The 2,523-nt window shown below is 43.8% G+C and overlaps 1 protein-coding gene across 1 annotated transcript in view; it reads left to right on the forward strand.

Annotated features, from left to right (window-relative positions):
* Positions 1-2,523, forward strand: part of PIGU (phosphatidylinositol glycan anchor biosynthesis, class U) — a 37,256-nt gene that overhangs the window by 15,204 nt on the left and 19,529 nt on the right. The window contains exons 4-5 of the mRNA XM_009999858.1: positions 1,159-1,223; positions 2,361-2,420. Coding sequence (XP_009998160.1) covers positions 1,159-1,223; positions 2,361-2,420 — 125 coding nt within the window. The remainder of the gene's footprint in view (positions 1-1,158; positions 1,224-2,360; positions 2,421-2,523) is intronic.

Here is a 2,523-nt window from a genome sequence, read left to right on the forward strand (position 1 = left end):
GTGAGGCTGCAGCTGCCGGTGCCTGCGGGGGCTGCGTGTTCTGCTCCGTGTCCTCCTTACTCCGCTTGGGGACCCTGAGGTGAATCGGGTGGCCTTCCTTTCTGTGGCATCTGAGCTCGTTAGGAACCTCAATTTCGCTTTAAAGACAGCCCTTCGGGAAAATAACATCCAGTTCTTCTGCAGGTAAAATTATGTGCAGTTTTGGGGTGGAAAACAGTGGCACAGAATGAAGGTCAAAAGCATGAATGGGTTTGATGACCTAAGGTCTCTGCTCCTCAGTGTGTAGCACTTCACACTGCCTAGTTTTGAAATAGAGCTCCAGAAATTCCCTTGCAGCAATGGATACTCCAACCTTAGAGCACCAAGGAATGTGTCTAGAGAGTAGGGAGCACAGTTAGGATCCTCTTGAAAAGCCTGGGCTGTCATGGAACAAGAACTTTGTGGCAGAAACAGAATCTCCTTCTCCAGCATGTCACTGAGCCAGGAAGCTCTCGTTGCTCCCTGCAGGCTCCTCAGTTCCCTCTGAACAAATGGACCCATTTCCTATCTCTTCTTCCACTGCAAGCTCTGCCCAGTCCCCAGGGGAACCTTTCTGCAGATCCTCTGGATGTGCTGCAAAGGATCTGAATTCAGGGTGCAAAATATCAGGAAGTTTCAACAAAAGGTTTTAGCTTTGCCTGGTAATCTGTATTTATTTCTATTCTTTTACTGTGGTTTTGGACATTTCATGTATCTCTACATCTAATTGGGAAAAATAATTCAAATTGCATAGTATGTCCTGATTTGTCCTAATATGTCCTCTTAGAATTAAGTATTTGTCCAGAAAAGATGCTGTGTATCCCACAATAGGTGACTTAATAAATGACATACATGTGATTTGTGCATAAAGTTGCAAAACATTTCAGCCCTTAACATTTTTAGCTGAAACAAATAAGTAGATTCCAACTGCCCATTCAGTTACTGAAGAAACCTGCATGGCAAAAGTAAGACTCGATCCTAGCTGGTTGTTGGCTTTGTGGGGTTTTGTGTCACCCACTCAGGTGGGGATTCACTGGGAGGTTCTTACCAGCATGGGGCTTTGAAAACTGGTTCTGCCATCATGAGAGTTTTCTCCTTCCACGTGAGGGGATTCTAATGTGGGTGTTTTGTGTGTTTCAGTGGTCGAAGGGTTAGCTCTGCTGGATTTAGGGGTCTCACCATATTCTGGAGCTGTTTTTCATGAGGTCAGTATGCTTGCTGGGTTAACCATGGAAGTGAAGTGATTTGTAGTGAGGTGGGTGTTGGGCTCTTCTCCCTGGTGACCAACAAGAGGAGATGGGGTCAAGTTGCACCAGGGAAGGTTCAGGCTGGATATGAGGAAAAATTTCTTCCCAGAAAGTGCTGAGGCCTTGGAACAGGCTGCCCAGGGAGGTGGTGGAGGCACCATCCCTGGAGGTGGTCAAAAAAGGGGTAGATGTGGTGATTCATAAGATGTTTTAGTGGTCGGGGGGTTGTCAGATGGATGGTTGGACTTGATGATCTCGAAGGTCTTTTCCAACCTTGAGGATTCTGTTCCTCATCTTGAAAACACCTTGTTCCTCCAAACACTGAGGGGTTTTATGCCCGCGAGTTGTTTTATTGCTACAAAGGAACATTTGTAGGTAGTGTCACCTAGAAGTAAGGCAGATACTTTGTGTATCTCTGAAACCTTGTTTCTCTTCAATAAATTACTCTTTGAATGCAGTTTTTTCTCCCAGGCTGTGAATATTTTCCCTGGCTTATTTTTCCATCATATTATTTTAACAGTATTGCAAAAGAAATATGGTTTCTCACAGTGAAGACTGAACTGACACCATGTGAATATAGTGCTTCCAGGTTAAGCTTTTCTGGACAAGGACTGATTCAGAAACACACTCTTACTCTAGAAGGGAAGATCTGTGGGAGCGAGTGGACCTGGGTCCTAAAGCTTTATGTTTTTAACATCCTTTCTTCTTTTTGCTTTATAAAATACTTATCTAAACAACCAGATCAACAGTGAAACCAGCCATGTAGGGAATACTTATCTAGAACAAAATATTTTCTAAAGCTGTTCTTTATATGCTTTCTATTGTAACTACCACTGTACTAGTAGAATTTAGAAGTTGGAATAGAATGTAATTTTCAAAGTTGATGGTGTCTTTTATGAAGTAAGAACTTTGCAAGGAGAAAGGCCAGGAAGTGGGCTTTGATTGATCACCTTAATCACTGAAGTAACAGATTTGTAGAAGAAGCTGGAAGGAAAATTGCCTTTTTGCAGTCTGTCTTAGTACTACTCAGTTTTTCTCACCAGCTGTTTTATCTGGACAGTGTTTTACAGGAGTTTCCCTTCTGCTCTCTTCCAGACCCCCCTGATAATCTATCTCTTTCACTTCCTGATCGAATATGCTGAGTTGGTGTTCATGGTGAGTGCTCCTGGAAAGCTGCCTTGGGAAATGCTGAGGGGGACCTTCCTTTGCCTTCTCCAAGAAACAGGGACCTGCTGCCTCCCTGTAGCTCAGATTCCTG

The sequence above is a fragment of the Chaetura pelagica genome, unplaced genomic scaffold, assembly GCF_000747805.2.
Source record: "Chaetura pelagica isolate M959 unplaced genomic scaffold, ChaPel_1.0 scaffold146, whole genome shotgun sequence".
Classification (NCBI taxonomy): domain Eukaryota; kingdom Metazoa; phylum Chordata; class Aves; order Apodiformes; family Apodidae; genus Chaetura; species Chaetura pelagica.